The 21,262-nt window shown below is 36.2% G+C and overlaps 1 protein-coding gene across 1 annotated transcript in view; it reads right to left on the bottom strand.

The window, feature by feature from the left end:
- Positions 1-8,219: 8,219 nt before the first annotated feature.
- Spesp1 (sperm equatorial segment protein 1) overlaps positions 8,220-21,262 on the bottom strand; it is a 14,969-nt gene continuing 1,926 nt past the window's right edge. Inside the window, exon 2 of the mRNA XM_021237009.2 lies at positions 8,220-11,009. Coding sequence (XP_021092668.2) covers positions 9,925-11,009 — 1,085 coding nt within the window. The 3' untranslated portion in view covers positions 8,220-9,924. The remainder of the gene's footprint in view (positions 11,010-21,262) is intronic.

Here is a 21,262-nt window from a genome sequence, read left to right as displayed (position 1 = left end):
TTCTGTATGTTATCCATGATTGAAATTTTGGAAGAATGACTTTATGTACAAAGAGCAACAGTGAAAATGCAAAAATAAAGCCAGTTATTTTCCTTATATTTAAAATATTTTTATTCTGCTATATTATTATTATAAAAGAAAAAGTATACTGGGTGATCTTAAATATTATGAACAAGGATGGTAGATTATACTACTAGAAAGATTACTGTTATAATCCAATTGAAAAATAACTTGGCAAACATATTAAGAGTTGTGATTTAATCCTTCTCCAGGGGTTTAATCTTATTATTATTATTAATTTTTTTTTGGTAGTGAGGATCGAACTTGGGACCTTGTGTTTGCGAGGCAGGTGGCAGAACCACTGAGCTAAATCCCCAGCCCCCAGGGGTTTAATCTTAATAAATTATTTTTAAAAATTAAGGTGTCAAATTGTTTAAATCATTCAATATAGCTATATTATTTTTTAAATAAGGAAAACCTAAAAACCTAATAATTAAGGACTGACAAAGTATATAATGATAGAAAAACTGAATGGAATGTTATAGAAATACTAAAGATGGTTACTAAATCTAGGTAGCAACTTAATAATTTGGACTTGATAAAAAATAGCATTGCAATACTAACAGCAGTATAATTTGGTTTTGTAGTAATATATGGACTCAAAGAAATTAAATTGTATTGCAGTAGAATTATTGTAACTTTTTCCTTATATGTTGTTTATGCTAATTAATAAAATTGGGGGAGGGAGAACATTTTTTTTTTAAGTTAGGGACTTTAAACCTAGATAGCAAAACAATGTTAGGCTGGGAGTTGGAACTTAAAAATTATCATCTTATTGGGCCAGGGATTTAGCTCAGTGGTTCTGCTGCCTGCCTCGCTAGTGTAAGGACCTGAGTTTGATGCCCATAGTGGGGAAAAAAACCCCATTTTATCTACCATCACTTCAGTTTATGTCTTGGACAAATCATTTTAGTTTTTTGAACCTAGATTTTTCCTAACCCCAAAAAAGAGTTACATTTCTCAGCTCCTTTTAGGTTAATTTTCTTTGAACTTTTGATTTTAATCTGTCTACTCAAAAGAGTTTTGATCATTTACATTTATAAGCTCTTTTAAAATCTTTGAACACATGTCTTCCCAATCCAGAAGGATAAATACCTTCATCTTCTCAGTATCAGTAATTAATATACCCAGCATAAGCAAAATGGTGCACTGGTTACTTCCAAGTTTCCTTCATTGCATAAAAATGAGCAGAAAAAACGAGTGGTCAGAGCTAACTTTTTTAGAACTCTGGAAAACAGAGATTTACAGCAAGTAAGCAAATGTGTTGAGTCAAGAGAAAGACAACTTTAAAATGGTGAGAAGCCCTGGGGTGCTTTTACTTTCCTTTCCTCTTTCTCCTCCCCAGTTCAGCTATCTTGATAATGTAGCCCACACTCCTAGTGAGAGACCCTGGGTTCCTGATCACAGGGGAAGAAGAGCGGGTCATGTTCACAAATGTTGTGTTTGCCTGTTCTAACCTGTGTGAGAATTTACTGAAAGACTTTTCCTGTTTTTCTTAACTCAGAATTTGTCAGGGCAGAAAAGTGGTGGGCATTGCTTGGACTATTGTAGACAAATGAAAAATATGTAGCCACTTAAGGCAAAATAGGCCACCTAAATTCTGGGAGGAAGAGATGGGAAGAGTTTCTTAGGCAAATTAGGATATTCAAAAGTGTACACATTGGGGAATTTAGAAAGCCATACCTACACTGAAAAACAAACTAAGACCTTAAGCTTTCACCTCTGGCTGGCATCTGAGCTCAGTACAAGCAGGAAGTAAAGGTCAAGACAAAGTTATAAAAAGAAAGTGGTGAATGTTGTAGGAGTGCCCCAACACAGGGTATTCATCATAGATAGGTTCTGGAGGTACAATGAGTACCAAACAAAATGCTTTGGCTAGAAAGGGTAGCAAGTCTCAAGACAACCCACATAGGCAGGTTCTACCTTTCTTATCAAGTACCAAGCAACCAGGACCAAATTTTTACATCTAAATACGAGTAGTTTCAAAGTAGTTGAAAATCAAGGTAGGACTGATTTATTTGTTTGTTCTTTGCTTCTGAGACTCTAGAAAAGCTCTTGTCAATGTAGCAGTTGAACGCAAGCTAAAGGAATACTAGTTTCAGGACTATAGTCTTTCCAAGGAGAATTTTCAAAAGTCACTAAACAGTGGATGATATTAGCTTTCAAAAATAAAAGATGGCAAACTTTGGAAAAAGGGTGATGTAATTTCCAGAATCACCATATCTTAAAAGTTAAATGAGGGCTGGGGATTTAGCTCAGTGGTTTCGCTGCCTGCTGCGCAAGCGCAGGGACCTGAGTTTGATCCCTGGTACCAAAAAAAAGTTAAATGTTCAGATTTCAACAAAATTACAAGAAATTCAAAGAAACATTAAATTCAGGCATTGGACTTACTAGACAAAGACTTTATTTATGTCAACTGTCTTAAACTTGCTCAAAGAGCTAAACAAAGTCATGGGACAAAAACTAAAGTAAACTTGTAAATTCAAATGAAAATATCAACAAAAAGAAATGGTGAAAAGGAACCAAGTAGAACGGAAAAGTCCAATAACTGAAATGAGATTTTCACTAGGGAGGTTCAACAGATTTGAACAGGTAGAAGGAATCAGTGAACTTGAAAACAAGATTATTAAAATTATTCAAGTCCAAAGTGTAGAGAGAAAAAGAATGAAACAAGGTGAGGAGGCTTTTCTCCTTGTGCATGGATTGGGGTCTAATTCCTTGCTGCAGTGGCCTAGCTGGCTATGATGATATCCCCTCCCCCACTTTCTTTAAATACTCTTCCGTGTGCATTTATTTAACTACATTTTTCCTGGTATAAAGCCTGCCTCTCTGACTACTCTTATCCAGTTGTTTTGGGAGCTCTAATTAAGTTGGAGTGTCTTAAGACTAAGTTCTCTGCTCCTTGATGCTGGGGGCAGTAGTGTGGTGGCCCGGAAGGTTCACCTCTTCTGTGCTGGGGGCAGCTCTGTTCAATATAGTCTTGGAAACATTAGCCACAGCAATTAGACAAGAGAAAGAATAAAAGGAATAAAGATAGGAAATGAAGAAGTCAAATTGTCATTATTTTCAGATGACATGATATACTCTATATAGAAGATCTCAAGAACTCCACCAAAAGTCTTCTAGACTTAATAACCAAATTCAGTAAAGTAGCTGTATACAAGGTCAACACACAAAAACCAATAGCTTTTCTCTACGCAAACAACAGACTCACAGAGAGAGAAATAGGGCAGACAATCTCTTTCACAATAGCATCCAAAAATCTGAAATACCTAGGAATCAACCTAACAAAAGAAATCAAAGACCTCTTCTCTGAAAACTATAGCACTCTGAAAAGAGAGATTGAAGACGATATCGGAAAATATCCCTTGCTCCTGGGTAGGAAGGATCAACATAGTGAAAATGGCCATACTTCCAAAACTGCTATATAGATTCAGTGCAATCCCAATCGAAATCCCAGCAGCATACTTCATGGACCTTGAGAAAGCAATCCAAAAATTCATTTGGAAGAAGAAGAGACCTAGAATAGCAAAAGCAATCCTAGGCAATAAAGACAAGGTAGGGAGTATCACAACCTCCAACTTGAAACTATACTACAAAGCTACTGTGATAAAAACAGCATGATACAGGGCTGGGGATTTAGCTCAGTGGTTTCACCAACTGCTGTGCAAGTGCAAGGACCTGAGTTCAATCCCCGGTACCAAAAACAAAAAACAAAGCAAAACAAAAAACAGCATGGTACTGGCAAAGAAACAGACCTGAGGACCAGGGGAACAGATTAGAAGATGCAGAAACAACTTCAGACACATTCAGCCACCTCATCTTTGACAAAGGAACCAAACACACTCACTGGAGGAAAGATAGCCTCTTTAATAAATGGTGCTGGAAAAATTGGGTTTCAACTTTCCAAAGATTAAAATTAGACCTATATCTCTCACCATGCACTAAATTAAAATCAAAATGGGTTAAAGACCTAAATATCAAAACAGAAATGCTGAACCGGCTGGAACAGAGGTTAGGTAGAACTCTTGAAGACATCAGTGTAGGAAAAGATTTTATGAACAAAACCTCAGTTGCCCGTGAACTAGCACAAACAATCAACAAGTGGGATCTCTTCTTATTAAAAAGCTTCTGCACAGCAAGAGAAACCACCAACAGTGTGAAGAGACAACCCAGGATGTGGGAAAAAATTTTCACCTGCTGTTCCTCAGACAAAGGTCTACTATCTAGAATCTATAAAGAACTTAAAAAAAAATCAGACCCTCCAAATTTAAAGACCCAATCCAAAAATTGGCAACTGAAATGAACAGACATTTCTCAGACAAAGAAGTAGAAATAGCAAATAAGCATATGAAAAAAATGTTCAACATCACTGGTCATTCAAGAGATGCAAATGAAAACAATGCTGAGATTCCACCTCAACCCAGAAAGAATGGCTGCTATCATGAAATCAACCAATAAGAAATGCTGGTGGGGCCGTAGGGAAAGAGGAACACTGCTCCACTGCTGCTGGGAGTGTAGACTGGTGCAACCACTGTGGAAATCAGTATGGAGATACCTCAGAGAACAAGGACTGGAAGTCCCATTTGACCCAGCTATTTCCCTGCTGGGTATCTTACCCAAAGAATTAGAAGAATCATACCACAGTGATATATGCGCACCCATGTTCATAGCAGTACAGTTTGCAATAGCTGAAACTTGGACGCAGCCCATTTGCCCATCAACTGGAGACTGGATAAATAAAATGTGGTTTTTTAATAAAATGGAGTACTACTCAGCCATAAAAATGAGAAATTAGAGACATTTATAGTTAAATGGATGCACATTGAGGCGATACTCTCAAGTGAAATAAATAGGACACACGTGTAAATACTGAATAGTTTCTCTAGCATGAGAAATAAAGTGTAAATAAGGACTAAAAGGTATAATAGATAATGTGAAATAGGAAGAAAAGGGGCAAAGGGGGAGGGGAAGTTGGAGGGGTAGGGGAAAGGAAAGAAGGGAATGGAATTAATATGAGAAAATGAAGAATGGAAACAAAGTCTTTGTAAATAGGGAGGTATGGAGGGGTTGAAAGGAGGGGAGGGGAATGGGGAAAAAATAAGAACCAAGAGAGATTATGTGAAGGTGCAAATTTCCAATGATGAATGTCATTATATTGTACACCTAAAATGTACCAGTAAAATTAATTTTAAAAAAGACAGTTCTAGGCCGTCTTCTTTTATGAACTCTATAATAAATTTCTTACTTTGATGACTTAAATTTCCATTAATAGGCAAATAGTGCCTAAATCCTTATTTACAGCTTTCTCTCAAGCTCCAAATATATCTACCTTAGTTACTTTTCTTGTTGCTGAGACAAAATACCTGACACCCAAAGTAAAGAGAGGAAAGGTTTATTTAGCTCCCCTTTAGTTACTTTTCTTGTTGCTGAGACAAAATACCTGACACCCAAAGTAAAGAGAGGAAAGGTTTATTTAGCTCCCCTTTAGTTACTTTTCTTGTTGCTGAGACAAAATACCTGACACCCAAAGTAAAGGGAGGAAAGGTTTATTTAGCTCCCTATTTGTAGAGGTTTCAGTCCATAATTGGCTGGCTCCAAGGCATCATGGCTCCAAAGCAGCATGGCAGACAGGCATCACAGAGGAGAAACAGTTCATGGCAGGTAGAAGACAGCAAAAGCAACAAGGGACCTTAGCAGCTTTTTCTGCTCCTTTTATATTCCATCTAGGCTACCAGGATTAGGGCGGCACCAAACTGCTTTGTGGACTGATTTAGTAATCACACCCTTAATCCTAGCATTGCACCATGAATCAATCACACACTCGAGATCCAGCCACCTCTGAAAAAAGAGCTCCACCTATGACTACATGAAGCTTTGGAGGGACATCTAAACACAAGCCATAACAATATCTAAGTGGGATATGTCTCCTGAACATTTTTTTGTTTTTGTTTTTGTTTTTGGTACTGGGGATCAAACTTGGGACCTTGCACTTGTGAGGCAGGCGGCAGAACCACTGAGCTAAATCCCCGGTCCCTGAACATTTTATTTTATTTTATTTTTTTTGGTGCCGGGGATCAAACTCAGGTCCTTACGCTTGTGAAGCAGGCGGTGGAACCACTAAGCTAAATCCCCAGCCCTTGAACATTTTAATATATTAAAGAGTGACATTGGTAAAGTGATCTCCACAGCATGTTTCTCCTTTTAGATGTATGATAATGTACTAATATTTATTGAACATATAATTTCAGTCCAGAGATTGTGGTAGGTGCTAGGTAGGATTACAGCAGTAAACAAAATTCTCATGGATCTGAACTCATATACAGTATTTACCATCCTGTGAGGAGAGATAAACATTAAACAGTTAATAATATACAAACTATAAAATGATAATTGTGAGAAAGGCTATAAAAAGGCAGGTATGCTTTTGGCTCAAGTGAAAAACAAATCTTTCCTGACTCTTTTCTTTATCTTGGACATCAATCACAAAATTCTATTGATTCTTAATTCCTAAATATATCAGATTTAACTACTTATTTTTATCTCCTCTGTTAGCAGCAAGTCCAGAACATCATAATCTTTCACCAGATTCTTGTAATAGTCTTCTGACTTTCCTCTACAATGACTTTTGCCCTTTCATATCCTTTATCTACTTTGAATCCAGGCAGAGTGACTTGCTTAAAATATTACAAAATATTCTCATTGTCTTTAGGATCAAGTACAAATTCCTAAACAAACTAACATTCCTGGACATTGCATATAAAGCAAGAAAACTCTAAAAGGTAGAGAGAGAAAAAAGAACACTGTCTAGTGATTTCTGAATTCAAGGAATGAGGCGGTAATATATTCATCACATTTGACCTAACACAAAGAATGTATAACATTCTTTCATGTATGTGGAAGGCAAATGGATTGTGGGGCTGCTGCACTCATCAGTGGACTCATCCTTTGATGAGTTCAGTAGCTGAATGTACAGTAAGATGTAGGGACAGGTTGGTGGTAGGCCACTGGGGGCATGACCTGGAAGGGGATATTCTTGTGTCAGGCTCTTCCCTTCTCTCTCTGCTTCCTGGCTGCCATGGGTTGAACAATTCTTCTTCCATCATGCCTTCCATTACACTGTTTCTGCCCTAGAGCCACCTGGGTATAGACTGAAACCGTGAGCCAAAATAAACCTCTTCCTTTCAATTGTGGATGTCTGGTATTTTGTCCCAGCAACAAGAAAGTGACTAAGACAAATACTAGGATGGAACCTTAGTATAAACTATGGACTTTGGATGGTGATGTGTCAATGTCGGCTCATCAGTTTTAACAAATGTACCACACTAGCACAAGATGTAAATGGGAGAAACTAACTGAAACTAACTGGGGAGAAGATGGAGGTAAAGGTATTTTGAGCTGCTTGATCAATTTCTTCTTAAACCTAAAACTGCTTTAGGAGAAATAAAGCCCAGTAAGAGCTTTTAAAAAGTCATCAATGGAGAGTTTTATGAACTAATTATTTTTTAAATTGTTTAAGAGAAAGATTCAAGCATTTGATGTGTTTCCAATACACACTGGATCATAAAGGAACAAATAATAGATAAAATTTCTCTTTAAAGACTTATTTAGCTAATAAAGGAAGGACTATCTCCACTATACATCACCTGATTTATTAATCCATCTAGGTAATGGTCATCAAAATCTGGTAAAAATTTAAAAAGAGACATGACTAGATAATAAATCACTATATATTGTAAAAAAAGAAAGATAAAGAAAAACACAAAGCAGTCTAATGAAGCCTCTCTAGATCAAAGTCACCAATTTGCAGAAAACATAGAGGACAGGAGAACATGCTAAAGGCACTAGGGGGATGGAATCAGCAGGACCCACATTATGGAAAACTATTGGACAAATGACCTGTTTGTTTGATAAATAAATAAACTTCAATAAGGGGAATAAAGAGAAGTAAAGGAAATCCTTAGGCTAGAAGAGACTTATGAATCAAAGCAACCAATCTCAATGTGTGAACCATATCTGACCTTGATTCATAGAGAAATTCCAAATTTTCAACTGCCTATTAATTTTAAATATTGATTAGATACTTGACAATATTGAGGAATCATTAAATTTTTATTTATGATATTGCTATATTGTTTTTAAAAAGCATATGGAGCTTTACATTATTATATTTAGAGATTAAGTGATATAAGTATCTGGGATTTAATTCAATATATGAGAAGAGAGGAAGGAGTGGAGGTATAGAGGACAGGAGACTGGCTATTAGTACAAAATTATTGAAATTGGATCATGGGTACATGAGTTCACTATAGTATTGTTTACTTTTGCAAATGTTTAAAATTTTCCATAGCAATTAAAAAAATAAGGATCAACAGTAAAGTTCTTTTATGAAATAAGAACTATGTAATTCTGTTTATGATACTGCTGTGTGGGAATTATTTTTGATCTCTTGTTACTCACTCAATTACACATATGCATTCAGTCACCAAATTCTGTTAATGCCACTTCTACTTCAAGCTAAATTTGGCTTGGGCACAGCACATGTCTACTTTTGCCTACCTCTAAAATGTAGCCTGTGTTGTTTTGAAAACACACACACAATATAAATTCGACCATATCAGTCCTTTGCTTAAAAGCCACTTATAGTGTCTCACTGATCAGGGAATAAGGGCCAACATTTTCAATACGCATGGTCAGGTCTTCAGGTTCTATTCTGACCTTGAATATTCCACCACTCCATCCTGAAATGCTCTTCCTGACTTTCCTCTATTCCAAGCACTTCCTAAACTTGCCTTGTTTATTCTTAACCCGACATTCACACACCCTGCTTCCTTTGCCTGGAATGCTCCTGACCCCGTAAACACACATTCATCTTTCAGATGTAACTTTAAATGCCATTTTCTCAGGGTAGCTTTCCCACAGTTCCTAGGCTAGATAAGATCAAATATCTCACCTTCATAACAACTTGTCACAACTACAATTTTTAAATTGCTAAAATTATTTGTTTAATGCCTATCTTTTCTGCTATAATGTAGTCTCAAGGAAAAAAGGACATGGGTCTTAAAATTATATGCCTAAAGCCTAGCATTTTGTCCTAGTAAAAGGTCAATAAGTTTTTATTACACTATAAATGAGTGGCTTAATGAATGAATAAGTAAGTGATTTGAATGAAATCATGAAACGGAATTACTGGCACAATAATATTACACAGTTAATCTTAATGGTGTCAATCAGACTTCCTGTCAAAAGGTTTACAAAGTTTCAATGCATATGTATACAAACAAAAAGAGAAAAAATAAGTGAGAATGACTTCATTATAAATCCAGGTTACAATCTCTCATTGATATTCCCAAAGTACTTAACAATGAAAGAACAGGGATGTATCTTGATCTATCATTCACCTTTCAAAAGAGGCACAAGTATATCCAAATAAAAGTACTTCTGATACAATCCCCAACTATGCTATTCAGAGAGAAAACTGAGATTCTTTGAAAGAGTAATAAAAACCATATACCTGAAAATTTTATATTTATATGCAATTATTTAAAACTGGCTGCACACAGAGAATATAAATAGTCTTTTGACCAGAAAACAGGCAAATTTAGCTACTGGAGTAAAATTAAAGCTTAATTATTTTAAAGATTAGATCTCCACAACTTTTTAAATTAATGAGGAAAAACTACTAACTCCAAAACCAAAATTTTATTTTAAATTATTAGGTTTTCAGTGCATATAAAAATTTTCATTACATATGGCATATAAAGATGTTAGTACACTGAACTACATAAGAAAATATACAACTCTAGAAATCATTAATATGCTTGTTTTCCTGTGAATGAATGCAGTTTGCTTAAATTAATATTGTCATGGAGTATCAAGCAGGCTCAACATTTTTATATTGTTTGGGTTTTTTTGGTACCGGGGATCGAACTCTGGTCCTTGTGCCTGCACAGCAGGCGGCGAAACCACTGATCTAAATCCCCGGCCCTTCCTATTGTTTCTTAATAACTTCTTAATAAGGTTTTTAGTGTCTTCTTGACCTACCCATAATATGTTTTTCAAAGTATTGAATACTGTGGTTGCCTTTTCTCTCATCTCTGGTGGAACATATTTAATATCTAAATATTTTGATAATTTACATCTAGAATTATATAGCATGTTAATAACAGTTTCAATGTCATAAGTCCTCTCACTGGTTTGTCCTTCTGAAAAGACATGGGATTTATACATCTTTTCTAATCTGTGCTCTGCTGCTGTTGCCAGAGCAAGACTTCCTTTCAAGTTCTCCATAAAGGCCTCAATCTCCACTTTATACTCTGGATCGTTCTTGTCATTCAGGGATGGCTGTTGCAGCTGGGAGTGGATACATGAGATTTTTCTCAAAATGTCATCATTATTCATAGCCTGTGAATGATGCTCAGTTGACTCTTCGAGGTTCTCGCCCCAGAGTTGGGGAACATCTTCAGACTCTGTAGACATCTCCAGGTCTGTGCTTGAAGGTGTGGTGATGACAGGAGGACTCGTGGAGGACCTGGTGGTGAACGGGGACGATCTGGAGGCCTCGGTGTGTTTCATAACAGGCTCTGGCTCTGGTTCCTTTTCAATATAAGGTTCTTCTGTGTGCAAAACAATAGAAACATTGTTGGGTCTGATCGACCAGAAGGCCATGCTTTCGGTAGGTTTCTTGCTCTCTGGCCCCTGTGTGGGGCCTGTAGCAGGGAAAGCTGTACTGTGTCCATTGGTGGGATCAGTGTTCTCAGTTAGAGCGTCTCTGAGAGTGCTGAGTGCCTTAGGTCTTGACACGGGCAGATCTGGAGAATAGACATGGTTTGGAGACACTGATTTTTTCTCCCCGTCTGGTTCCTTCGTGGGAACCCTCAGTATTAGGTTCTCTAAAACTTGCACATAATGATTCAAGTTTCGTTCTTCATTAGGTGACACAGTTAAGCCTTAGGGGGAAAAAATCAAATGCATAATGGTAGCATTTATTATCTTATGTGACACAAAGACAGAATCTACTAACCTAAGTTTGTTTCTTATTTACTGAAAAGTGGAAATAAAGGAACAAGGAGCAAAGAATTTTTGATACCGGGTCAACTCTCACTTAAAATGAGCAAAATCAATATTCAAGTGTTGGGGATATAATTCAGAAGTACAGTGTTTGCTTAGCAAGCATGAGGGCCTGGGTTCTATCTCCAGAACTGGGGGGAAAAAATCAGTACACAAATACTAATCAGAAAGAAGATATAATGAGAAAGTTTCCATTTGCATTACAAAAATGAAACAAAGAATCTAATCATACGTTCTAAAAGACATGTCTAAAATCTATATGAGGAATTATAACAGGCTAAATAATGAATATCCAAAGATACTATTAGGTGCTAATCCCTAGAATCTGTAAATGTTGCCTTATCAGGAAAAAGCATCTTCACAGATGTGACTACTTTAAGGTCCCTGAAGCCATGTGTGCTGGCACAAGTCTGTTACCCCAGCATTTTGGGAGGCTTAGGTAGAAGAGTTGCAAATTGAAGTCCAGCCTGGGCAATTTAGCAACTTAGCAAAACACTTTCTCCAAATAAAAAATAAAAAATAAATTAAAGTGGGGGTGTAGCTCAGTGTGAAAGCCCTGGGTTCAATCCCCAGTACCAACAACACCACTGCACCCCACACTAAAAAATTAAGGATCCTGAAATTATCTGGGTAGACTCCAAATACAATCCTGGATTATCTGGGTGAATCCTAAATACAATCATAAATATTCTTTTTTTTTTCTTTCTGGTACTGGGGATCAAACTCGGGTCCTTCTGCTTGCGAGGCAGGGGGCAGAACCACTGAGCTAGATCCCTGGCCCCAATCATAAATATTCTTAAAGAAAGACACAGAGAAGAGGAGGCAGTGATGTGGAAGAAGGGGCTGACCCTAGTGCACAAGCCAAGGAATACTGGGAGCCACCAGGAGTAGGCAAGTGACATATTCTTCCCTAGAGCTTCTGAGGAAGCATGGCTCTGCCTACACCTTGATTTAGGTTTAGTGAAACTGATTTCAGACTTCTGGCCTCCAAAACTGAGAGAGAAAGCATTTTTACTGTTGTAAACCATCAAGGTGGGGGTGATTTGTGATAGCAGCTGTAGCAAATTAATGTAAGCAGATAATAAAATCTTCTGAAACACATAATGTAAATATCAACAAATGGGAAGATAGACCATGTTCTCAGTAAGAAAAGCCAACATCCTAAGTATGATTAGATACCATATTCTATAAATTTATACATTTCATGTGCTTCTAATGAAAAAAATCATTAGCTTTTCTTCCCTAAGTTACAAAAGTTGATTATTAAGTTCATTCGGAAGAACAAGTAATAGCCAGGAAAACAGAGGCTAGCCTTACCAGATAGAATAAGATATTAAAATGCTCTAAACCCTTTAATATAAAGACAGCATGGTCCTGGCAGATGACTAGACAGACTAATGAGACAGAACAAAAAATGTGGAAGTAGACCCAGCAACATATAGAAAAATATCTCAAGGTTGGGGAAAGTTTCAGTTAGTAAAAGAAGAAATCATTTTAATTAATTTCACAATAATTTCTTGTGGCTGCCAATTTTATAAAAAGATACATAATCAGACATTATATGCTTTCTGATGAATAAAACAATATCCTCTATGCAGTATTCCTGCAAAAAATAAAATAAAATAAAATAAAAAAAGCTCAAGCCTGATTCCAGTGGGCCTCTGTAGCCCTAATTAACAGTATTCAGAAAATATACAGGACAACAAAGAAAGGTATTCAACTACACCACGGGGGCACAATCTGCAAAATCCAGACTGGGAAACTGCAGTACATACATGTACACTATTGTTTTCAACCATTAGATTGCAAGAGGAAAAATAGAGATGGAGGACTGCTAACAGACATATCAATAAATTACATGTGTGATTCCTTCTTGAATCTCAGTTCAAACAAATCAACTGGAAAAGAAAAGCAGACAATCAGAAATTAGAGCACTGAGTACATGTTTGATAACATTAAGGAATTACTATATTTTTTAAGTGTGACACTGTTTTTGTGTTTTATTAAATCCTCCTATTTGGAAGGTGTGGTGGTGCACACCTGTAATCCCATCGCTCAGGAGGCTGAGGCAGGAGGATTGAGTTCAAGGCCAGCCTGGGCTAAAGAGGACATTGTCTCAAAAAACCAAACAATAACAAAAACCCAAAGGTCCTCATATTTTAGTGTTTCATACTGAATTATTTATTGATAAAATGATATAATATCTAGACTATGCTTCTAAATAATCTAAGCCCAAGAAATTGCGAGGGGGTGCAGGGAACTAAAGGGAAAATTGTGGGTAGAGATAGTAAAGAGACAGGATTTATCATGAGATAATGACAGTTGAAACTGGATACAGATATATGGAGATTTTACACTATTCTACTTGTGTATATACTTTCTACTTGTATGTATTTGTATGTATTCAACATTTTCTATAATAAAATGTTTTTTCTTAAATCTGGGAAGATGTCATTTCTGGACAACTAGAAGTAAATAGTTGAGCAAATTATAAGCAAATCTAAAATGTACAACCAACAGAGGTTTGATTGACTTTAAGAAGACATTGTCACTTGAGGATAGTCTGTCAAACACTTGACTTTCAAATTATTTAGCTTGTTCTCAAAGTAGTAAGTGGGGTATTCAAGTGGCTATTAGGGAAGATAGGGTGTCAAAGGAGAGGGAAAGGAGGTATTTATTACTAGGTGATTACTAAAAAAATCCTCAAGTACTCATTATCCTCTTCTCCTGTTACTCAGGCAACACCAAAAACCCTGTTCATAGCTGCCTAGCAACCAAGTACCCTGCCTCCTACCTTGCTTTTCTTCCCTCCTTAATGTAATATTGTTCTATTCTTAAATCCATCCTCTCTCCACATACTTCCCACCCACTGCTTCTGTCCGCCTTAAAACATCTCCATATTTTATAACAATCTTCTCAGTTCTACACTAATCAGAACTCCTTGGAAATCAATTTGATCTCTGTGATGTTGCCAGACAGGTAGTAAAAGGCAGTCAGTTTCAAATATCCTTCCAGACAGCCCCAGCACTGGACAAGCCTGTTTTTCTTCATTCCTCATGAGGTACTGGAAAGCTGAACAAAATTCACATTCCTACAGAGAACAGACTACCCTGGCTAGAAGTTGGGTTATTATACCTTGCATATTTGTAGCCTATGCTAGTGTAATATCTCCTCTACTTTTACCAAGCAAACAGAAATGTCCCAGCATGTGGTTTAGGTCAGAATCTCCTCCAGCCTGTGTGTGACACTGACATTGAGGTATGGCTTTTCTGTGCTCTCCTGAGGCAGGATGCTACCTGCTAAGTGGCCACAAGGCTTCACTGGAATCTCAGATTTGGGGGCTGCAGGGGACATTGAGCTACCTACACTTCTGCTCTTGTTACGGTGGAAGGCAAATTGGGGATGTCATGGAAATAACAGGAAAGGAATGGAAATGGTACAAGCAACTAAAGAAACAAAAATAGCAGGAACTCTTAAGGGGAAGTTGGAAGATAGTGATTAAAAAGATCGTAATAGTTCTAATTTATGGAGTGATTAGTAGGAGCAGGCACTACATTAAGGGGTCGGAATGTAAAGGGTGTTTTGGTGAAGAGGAAAAAGAAGATACTTAGAAAGGACAAGTAATTTGCCTTCTATTCAATTTGTAAACAGGACTTGGGGTTCAAACGCAGGCTGCCCGGCTTCAAAGCAGATGTGCGGAAGGAGTACACAAATGTCATAAAGAAACATCCTAGGGCTGTTGGCAAAGAATAAGGGTGTGGCGAGAAATATCCTTGAAGGAACACAACTCTTATTTTAAAATACACGGGAATATTAAATAAAATAAAGTATGCGAATTCTGCCCAGTGCCAATTGGACCAATATATTTAAAAATACAGGTGAATATTAAGATAAAATTTTAAAACGACACAAAATTTTGCTCTACTATAAAAAATATACACCTTCTATAAGTTAAGATGTGTCTAGAGGGCCAGGGATTTAGCTCAGTGGTTCCGCCGCCTGCCTCACAAGCACAAGGTTCCGAGTTCGATTCCTGGTAGCAAAAAAAAGATATGTCTGGAAACACTGATGAGAGTCCAAATGCAATGCTTTCTTTGTAGTAGCATAAGTGGGAACTGATAGCTAATGGACTACAAAAGAATAAATCCTCACACAAAGGTAAAAGTAAGTTAACTACTTTTAAATTTATTGTGAGAAAAACAGGAACCTAAGTTCTTTCTGGATAAACCCAGTTTCCTAAGTATCATAAATGTAAAAAATTTTAGTCACTTAAATTTCTGTACTAGTTTTAAAAATAACTGCATACTTTAAAATATCATGTTTGTGGGCCGGAGATTTAGCTCGGTGGCACCGCGCTTCCCTTGTAGGCGCAAGGTTCTGAGTTTGATCCCCAGGAACCACCCCCAACCCCTGCAAAAAAAAAAAAAAATCATACTTGTAAACTTTTTTAGTATATGTGCTGCCAAAGCCAGCACAATGAAAGCTTCTTCTTCTTCTTTTTTTTTTTTTGTACCGGGGATCGAACTCAGGACCTTGTGCTTGTGAGGCAGGCGCCGGAATCACTAAGCTAAATCCCCGGCCCCCATATTTGTAAACTAGACTAGAAATATTTTGTTTCTTGATTTGGACACTGGCTACATGAGATTTACTGTATGCTTGTGATTTATGTGAATGATATATTTCAAATATGAGGCTGCTGGGGATGGTGCCATATGCCTGTAATCTCAGCACTCATGAGGCTGAGGCAGGAGGATTGCAAGCTACAACCCAGTGTGAGCAACTCAGCAACTTGGCAAGATCCTGTCTTGTAATGAAACGTTTTTTGAAAGGACTAGGGATGTAACTCAATGGAAAGGCCCAAAGTTCAATCCCAGTAACACCAAAAAAAAAGGGGTTATAAAAACTTAATTTTACTAAAATGTTATTTTCATTTTAGACAGTAAAGCTAATTGATGATATTTATAAACCAAGAGTTATATTTCCCACTTTTATTATACCATGATTTTGTTACTTTGAATAAGAAAATTAATATGAAAATTCTCAAATTAAGACTATGGATCTGAAAATAGAACTCATGAGGTTTTAGGGGTTTTTGTTTTTGCTTTTTTTCTTTACCATAGAGCTAGGAGTGGCTTGGTTCCTTGGTCTCACCTAAGAAACTTTGATTTCTGTGGCCAAAGATATTGCTAATTTTTAGAAATAATTTAATGTAATTTTAAGGCCAAGTCAGTCATTTTGAATTATAAAGGTTCTAAGATCTGTAAATTTACTGTTTTTTAAAAGAAACTATATAACAAACCACTCTAACAAAATTTACTGCTGTTTTTATGCAAATATGTACACTGTAAACTAAGTTTTTAAAATACTTGGAATTCTCAAGTTCTTAAAAATGCACTTTCAAGCACCAATTAAAATACCTGATTGCACACACAAAACTTCAATTCATAAAAGCTGAAAAGAACAATTTCTTCTATGATGTCTATTTAAAATAATTAATATATACAAATGTATCTTTTGTAAAAATGCTACACCTTTATAAACTCTGGAGAAATTTCCTAATCAGCAAAGCTAAGTGCTATTATGAACGAACTGATTTTTACAAAATTTTCCCAGGTAGGCTTTATATTCAAAAATGAAAAAACAAAACAAAACACTTCTTTCTTTCTGAGAAATGACAGTATGCCAAACATTAAACTATTAGAGTAATAAAATGTGAACACTGAAAATCTTACACGGTAACACTAGCTCATTAACAACTAACATGTTAAGAAAGGAAAAATCATGTTACCTTAAATCTTGGCCCAAGAAGCAATAGTTTCTATAAGTGAATAAAAGGAAAACCAAACCATTACTACTTCTTCTATAGTAAAAGAACAGGGGAAAATAAAAATATAGTTACAATAAAAGTGGGTAATTTTAACATTTATATAATTTTAGAAGATATAAAGAAAACCAAATTGAAATTTTAGGACAGAAAAACCCAGTAACTGAAATGAAAAAATTTTTTTTTACTGTTTAGGCTCAACAGCAAAACTCTGCAGGCTGTGACAGGAGAATCTCAAGTTTCAGCTTAGCCTGGGCAACTTAGAGACTGAGACTGTCTCAAAATAAAAATAAAAAAGGATTGAGGGGATACAGTTCAGTAGTTCAGTGTGAAGGCCTTAGGATCAATACCCCGTACCTGGGGGGAAAAAAGATTCAATGAACACAGAATGACAGCAATTACCCAATTTGAACACAGAGGAAAAAATAGGAAGAAAGAGGAAAAAAAATTAATGGGACCTCAGGGACTTGTGAAACTAACAAAAAGACTTAACATCTGTCTTAGAGAAGAAAGGGGTTGAGTCTGAAAAAAAAATATTCAAAGAAATAGTGACTGAAATTTCCCAAAATTTGGCAATAGACAGGACCTTACAGATTTAAGAAACCGAGTGAACTAAAAAACAGAAGAAACTCAAAGAAAACCATGCCAACACGTGTGATGGTCAAACTTCTGAAAACTAAAGAAAAAAGAAAAAAATCTTGAAAGAAGCCAGAGAGAAACAAAGCCTTTTGTATAGGGGAGAAAAAGGATCATGAACCTGGAATTCCATATTAAAGGGAAAAATCAAGTAAAAGGGTAATCAGGAAATGCTGAGATAAAGGAAAATTAAGAGAAGTTGCTGCTGAAGTTGTTACCCTAAAAGAATGGTTAAATTAAGTTCACCAAACAGAAAAGGAAATGGTAAAAGGAATCCTGGAATGCTGGAAAGGAAAAAAGAATATCAAAGAGGAAAATTATGGATAAAAGCAGTAAGTTTTTGCCAATTATGTCTTGAGTTTTCCAAATTAAGTCTGACAAGGTGAAGTAAGAATTATAACACTCTAAGGTTCTTAATGTGTGCAAAGAAAAAATGTAAGGCAACTGTGAATGAGGGAGGATAATAGGATAGAAAGGGAAGAAGTGTCCCTACAATTCACTTAAACTGGTAAAATCGTACCAGTAGACTGTGATAAGTTACATCATTCAAATATATATGATACTGAGGCTATACAAAGGGATATGCTCAAAAACAATGAGTCAAAATGGAATTCTAAAACAATATAAAATGGAGACCATCTTATTATGTGCTTAAATAAAATTTATGTTTTAAAAACTAAGGTTTAAAGGCAAATGATATTGTTAATGTAAACATGTGGTTTGATACAAGGATAAATATCTGGTAAATTAAAGGTGGAAGGGGGAAATGGGAGCTCAGTAAAGAAGAAAAGATAAGGTTGAGTTGTAGCTCGGTGATAGAGTCTGTGCCTAGAATGCATGAGGCTATGAGTTTCATGGCCAGCAATGTCAAAAACAAACACAAATGTGTTTTAAGAAGCAAAAACGATTTTGTTTAAAGTTGCACATAAAAGCAATAAAGTTCATTAGAAGATCTCTGGTCTTTGTGCTTTAACAACTAATATTTTTTTTTTACTTTGCCCTTGGCCTGCAACCTTAATATGATGATTGGTGATTATGCTAATTTTGTATGTTCACTTTTTAAAGATTCAAATATAAGTAGGATTTTTATTATGCAAGCATTTTTCTATAACTTGTTATTATGAATTCAAATTTTAATTTTTCCTGACAGATAAACAAGTAGTTATGTTCATCCAAATTAAGTGTTCCAGTTAAATAAATATGACTTTATGGCCTCATGCTTCCTGGTGTTTATGTTCTGGGGTCCTCTCTTCCCACAGGGATGTGGGCTTGCTGAGCATGCCTGGGCCCATAGGACATTATCAATTCTGACACAGCAAGGCTTCCAAAGAGCTGGCATATGGGGGCTTGCAGAGATCCTCTTGGAAGCCAGCTACCATGGTATAAATCTTGGGCTTGCCTTGGAAAAATGAGGATTTATGTTGGGAAAGCCTAGAAGACTAGAAGCCACCTTGATCTTCTGGTCCCAGTTGAGCTTTCAGCTGAAAGCAGCTGCACCTGATGATGCAGGGCCACCCAGCTGAGTTGCTAGCCCACAGAGTCATGAAAAGTGATGAATTTGGGCGGCAGTCTTTTATGCTACAAACGGTAACAAGACAGACTTTTAAAAAGGAATACAACTTTAATTCAGGGGAAGAGTTAAAAATCCAGAAGTTATCTTATGAGTCATGCTAAAATATAATTGGAATCATAATAAACTCCTGGTTTCAAAATACATCTTCTAGTTCTGTTAGCTAAAATGACCAAAGTACCAGTACTGCCCACCACACAAGTCTGGTGTGGGTCTTTAGCATCACGGTGTACGTCTTTAGTATCACGGTGTACTGTGTCTCCTTGGAGGGATGATTGATTTTGTCAGAGCAGAGATCAAAGTAGCTTTGGGATAACCAGTTAATGTCAAAAACAAGTACTCTTTAAAAAACACAAGAGATCCTACCAAAAGGACATATAAGCAGCTCACAGGAACTCTGACTGGTTAAGGTGTGAATAATTGCAGCTCAGAAAAAAATTATAATTAGGTAAAACAAATCAGGTTTTTAAAAAAGCCACAAATATAAAGTGATGCTAAAAAGATAATTCCTATTCATTGTATTCATTTTTCTTTTATTTAGATAAGAAAAAGTGCTGCTTAACTTTAATTTTACATATATTATAAGGTGATTAAACTATATCCAGTTAAGGGCTACTATGGTCAAAAGAACCAAGACAAAAGACTCTTCCCCTGTAAATCATTAATGGATAGGCTAATGAAACTTCCTGCTACTCTCATAAGGCCACTCTGAGCACTCGCCAGCTGGATGTCATGCTTGTCATTAATCTCAGACTAATGAAGATCATCATGATGTCCATTCCCAGGTCTGAGTGTCCCTCCCCAGTGCCACAGCCTGGGCCCTTGGACGAGATCCATAACGAAGGGAGCTCTACCTTTAAAGGTACTAAAATAAACCACTTTTCCTTTTGGTCAATTTGGTGATAGATTTGAACAACTCTTGCTGGTTGCTACTTTAACACCACCTTTGCCTTTTTTGGTTCATTAGGACAAAGTCCTTTGTAAAGACAAGGACAGAGACCAAAGACTCACACATGGAGCTTCCTTTTAATACCAATCTAGGGAAGTTGGTGAAGAGGTTTTGTCACCCTGGACTAAAATCTGTGCCATTAACTCTATTTTTGCTCATCTGTACAATGAGGTGACCTGGAAAAGAGGAATTTATTCATGAGATACACAAACCTTCCCAAAACTAACATTTCACAGTCTTGTATTTGTAGCTATGAATATTTAGTGACAAATTATAAAATGCAAATTATATAATTTCAGTAATATTAATATTATTTGAATATATAACTAATATGTTACTTTAGAATTAAGTAGTAATTCTAAAAGGAAACTAACTGAATGTATAAAAAATTAAGTATATAGTATATTTATCCAGCACCATCAGGATGTATGTGTATGTAAGGAAGTGTAGCCTTCTACATACCCAGGCCTCCCTCCTGTCAAGCTGAATTTAGATTAAAATGGTACTGAAGCTTTCAACAAATGTATTTACTTAAATGCCTGTGGTCTTTGAATAAGATAACCTCAAAACTGTCTTAGTAGCCTAGAAAAATTCATCAGGGCTTCACTTTCCATTAGAAAAACCTCTGTGCCTTATCTCTGGAATGAGAGAACATTTTTTATTTGTTTCTCTTGCCAAGAGTTGTTTTAGTAGTGCCTCAATAAAATACATAACTGATTTAAATCAAATCCACTGAAATAAGCCCGGTTTTCTTTGGTATATTTTTTAAATTTTAAAAAAATTAGAAGAAAATATGAAAGACAGATACAGAGAAAGTAGTCATGTAACACTGCCCTTCATCTCTTAATCTGTTTCTACGAAAAAGAAGTAAATTACAGTTTCAAGATATCTTCTATTATTCATAACCTGTATATATTTATGTTTTATATCATCTATGTACTCAACACAAAGCCATTCCTTATTTCTGACAAATGTCTTTTCCTTTCCTAAAAGCCTTAAGAAAGTTCAGGGAGAAAGGTACAAAGAAAACAGGTCAAAATTGTGGAATTAGGCAGAGACTGCAGGGCAATAAGTATCCAGGGGCTGCTGGGTAACAGTCCCAGGCAGGATTAATGTCATTTCAGTGAAAGTCCCTCTGTATGTCACTTGTGAC

Source organism: Heterocephalus glaber, unplaced genomic scaffold (genome assembly GCF_053883595.1).
Source record: "Heterocephalus glaber isolate CG9 unplaced genomic scaffold, H.glaber_assembly_v1.0 deba00001689, whole genome shotgun sequence".
In the NCBI taxonomy this organism is placed as follows: domain Eukaryota; kingdom Metazoa; phylum Chordata; class Mammalia; order Rodentia; family Bathyergidae; genus Heterocephalus; species Heterocephalus glaber.
This window is presented reverse-complemented; position numbering and strand designations above follow the sequence as displayed.